General features: G+C 33.1%; 1 protein-coding gene across 1 annotated transcript; it reads left to right on the top strand.

Annotated features, from left to right (window-relative positions):
- Window positions 1–211: 211 nt before the first annotated feature.
- On the top strand, window positions 212–2,094 carry LOC129942070 (juvenile hormone esterase-like). The gene is made up of 4 exons (XM_056050870.1): window positions 212–1,244; window positions 1,307–1,621; window positions 1,681–1,804; window positions 1,863–2,094. Exons 1-4 carry the CDS (start codon window positions 242–244, stop codon window positions 2,044–2,046), a joined length of 1,626 nt encoding a protein of 541 aa, XP_055906845.1. The 5' UTR covers window positions 212–241; the 3' UTR covers window positions 2,047–2,094.
- The last annotated feature ends 1,964 nt before the right edge of the window (window positions 2,095–4,058 follow it).

Here is a 4,058-nt window from a genome sequence, read left to right as displayed (position 1 = left end):
ATTTCTTGAAGCGGGACAACTTGTCCAATAACTTAAAAATCTCAAGTTGTTAAACGAATGCAAACACAATGACTGAATAAAGTGTAGTAAGGACACTCAAAAATGTTTGCATTTCATTCGAAAAGCCTGGTCACACCTTTCACTTATAAATATCTATTAACATCTGAGATTTTATAACATTTTAGAGCACACAAATAAAACCGATTCAATTTAGTATTCTAAATAATATCGTCGCGCAAACATGAATTTCAAAATAGTGTGTCTCTGCGTGACGTTTTATATGAGCATTGCTCTAGCTGAAAATGAACTTATCGTCGAAACAAGTTTGGGTAAAATCAAAGGGTCTATTTTGAAAACAAGTAAAAACCATGAATTCAAAGCGTTTCGAGGCATAAGATATGCCCAACCACCTGTAGGTGATAAGCGTTTCAAGGCACCAGTAAGTGTTACGAAATGGCCAAGTGAAAATATTCTTGATGCAACAAAAGATGGAAACATTTGCCCTCAGCCAAGATATCCAAATGAGATTATGTCAGAAGATTGCTTAGTACTGAATGTGTATACTCATGATGTGAGGGTAAATAAACCGGTTATGGTTTACATTCATGGAGGTTCAAATTTTCTCGGTACCGGTAATAGCCAATCGGAAGCAGGACCAGATTTATTAATGAACCAGGACATTGTTTTGGTCACTATGAACTACAGACTTGGAGCATTGGGTTTTCTTAGTACTAAAAACTCGGATGCTCCCGGTAATTATGGATATCTCGATCAAGTGATGGCTCTGCAATGGGTACAAGATCATATTTCAAACTTTGGTGGGAACCCGAAGTCAGTTACGATATTTGGCATGAGTGCTGGTGGAATGGCTGTGACTCTTCATATGGCTTCACCATTATCTAAGGGACTTTTCCATCGAGCAATTGCTATGAGTGGTTCGGCGACAAGTCATTTTACGGTCGATAATGTTGGCTGGACTAGGAAACTTGCTTATCTTGTGGGCTGCCCAATGTACAATAGCAAGGACATAGTCGATTGTTTGAGGAATGTTTCATGGGAAAAGGTTATCGAAGCGTGCAAAACGTATGAGCCTTATGGTTTTATTGATGTCAAGTGGAACTATGAAGTAGATGGGCATTTTCTCATGGACACACCAACGAATGTCTTCGCTAGGGGCGAGTTCAACAAAGTTCCATTAATGGCAGGAATAACCAAAGATGAACTCACCTATTTCAATATCTATCGTAGGAAACTATATTTTGCTTTTTGTTTCTATACTAACTTTGTGAAAAATTTCAAATTTCAGAACATGCTACCAACAAGGGCTTTTTGAATGATCTAAGCGTAAATTTCGACAAGTATGCCCCCGATATTTTTACATTTGCCTTAGAAAAAAACGCAGCTGAAAAAAGCAAACAAATTCAGAAGTTCTATCTGAAGGACAAACTTATTCAGGATCAGCCTTTTAGTAATTTTGGAGAGATTTTCTCAGACGCTATTATTGGTCATGGAATTTATAGATTAGTTCATTTGGCAAGAAAATATGTTGATGTGTACTATTATCGATTTGACTACGAAGGAAAGTTCAGTTTGTTCCCCGATGAAAATGGCAAACCAAGAGGTAGAAGAAAAGTTCAGTTTATCAATTAGTGAAAAATGTTGACAATTTTTTATTTACAGGGGTTTTACACGCCGATGATCTTCAGTATATATTTTATTTCGACCTGATTCCGTCCACTGATGAATCTGATATCTTTATGGCTGAAAGGATTGGAAATTGGTGGGCATCATTTGCAAAAACTGGGTAAGATTTTCATACGTGGATAAAGGAAGTATTATTATTTAAACATTCTTCCCCAAAGAGCCCCTAGTGACATTGAAGGCATCAAGTGGCTGCCGTCAACTAGAAAAAGTGTCCATACAATGTACAATGATAAGGAAATTCGCCTTGGCGAGGAACCGTTTTTAGATAGATATGCCCTTTGGGATGAATTATTTCCAGTAGAAAATAGTGTCAAAAGAAATTTAAAAAATGACGAACTTTGATTCTTAAGAAATTTAATAATAAAATTAAAAAAAGAAGAAATAGTCAAAGTTAATATTTAATTATTTAAATTTAATCATGGTAAATACAACTAGCTCAGCAACCACATCACATGAATAACAAACCCACAAGTATGCATCAACCGAAGTGTGAATTTAAGTAAATGTTTGCACATAATACTCAAACGTTATGCAACATTATACATAGTTTCGAATAAATTTAACCGGAAAAGGAAGGAAATAACCCAGGATATAATCTATTTAACGTACCATTTGTGGGCAAAATGTGGTGTATCATCGTGTTTCATGTATTTATATGAGTTGCATATATGCGTGCTTTTGTTTTACTACACTGATATGAACATTATAATTACCAGTTTGCATAAAAATAAACTTAAATGTGGATCACGAAAATTAATGAATTCCTTATTGGCTGGGCTTAAAGCTCATCTAAACACGATTTTACTTTCTGCATTAATTGGATTACGATGCACATTGATTAATACTACGATAAAGGATTAAACAATAATTATAACATACAATCCACTCTCAATGTAAACAACAAAACAGACGGACGTAAGTTTTATTTTTAAGGAAGTGAAATCCCAACTTCCCTTGTTCATCCAACTATAGAAACAATCAATAAATAATATTTTTTTTAGACAGGTACAGATTGAATTAAAGTAAAATTTAAATTACAACCAAAATGTTTACAAAAATCAGTATAGCATGGCGATTGGCGTAATGGCGGATCCAGGGTGGGGGATGTCGTAGGGGTCATGACCCCCCCTGGGAGATAATTTGTTTGCTTTTTCGTATGAATTCCCTTCAATTCAAAACTAATCGTATTGCGTTAATGGATATGACCCCATTATATTTTGAATTATTTATTTTTTGTATATGAAAACAACATTTGTATTTTACTTCCTTAAACTTTGTTGCTAAAAGTACTACTTTTGACTGAATATTGGACCAAAAACATAATATGAATCAAATATTCAGCCCTATTCCAAAAACACAGCACAATTTCATCAACTTTTGATCAATTCACGATCCAGGGGGGGGGTCATATAAGCCAAAATGCTTATACAGTTAAGTTGTATAAGTAAAGATTTCATATAAAGATTTATTAGTAATTTAACGACATTCACAAAAAAGTGGTTTGCTGTCAAAAACAACTCAAATTTTGATTTTCGCTCAATTTAGAACTTAAAAAACTTTAGTCATGCTTTAAATTATTTTCATAAAAATTGTTTCTTAGAAAAAGAGTAAATATTCAGGTTCTTAAGAAGAAACCTTGAATAAGAGATCATCAATTTTATATTAAGTTGCCTTTAAATTCCTCAAACCAGCCTTCAATTTTATTATTAAACTTTTTTGACACTCATAGATAGATACGAACTATATGACAAGTTTTGCATAAGTTATCAATTTCGAAGCAGAGCTTTTAATCAAATATGACATTACAGCGGTAGAGAAGTCGAAAAAAGTGTATGCCTCGATTCCTTCCGTCTGTCTGTCTTTCCTGGGCCCTACAGTCCAAACAATTGTGTTGATTGAAATTAAGATTTTCAGCTGATTAGTGTAAGGAGTTTTTATCGTTTTATTAATACGAAAAACAGCAGTCCCCACACACATTTTTTGGTGCAAACATGTGATTTTTCTAAAACTTTCTCTAAATTTTGTGTTCTTAATTTGGCTTCTTTCTACAAGAAAAACATATTTTCGTATTGCTCCAGAAGGGTACCCTCAAAAATCCTTTATTTAGTTTTTAAGTTTTATCAAGATCTAATAAACCGATATCAAAATTGTTCTCTTTCTATGCAAGCTCTTGTCAATGATCAAATTAATGATGATTTCTTACAAAAATATTTTTTTATTTATAATATAATACTAATTTTGTTTACAAAACTGGATATCTCAGAAAGGGAACAACATTTTTTTACGAAATTTAAATGTAAAATGTTCATATATTTATAAGCTCTTTATTTACAAAATTTAAAATGATTTTCGAA

Source organism: Eupeodes corollae, chromosome 1 (assembly GCF_945859685.1).
Source record: "Eupeodes corollae chromosome 1, idEupCoro1.1, whole genome shotgun sequence".
Taxonomy (NCBI): Eukaryota; Metazoa; Arthropoda; class Insecta; order Diptera; family Syrphidae; genus Eupeodes; species Eupeodes corollae.
This window is presented reverse-complemented; position numbering and strand designations above follow the sequence as displayed.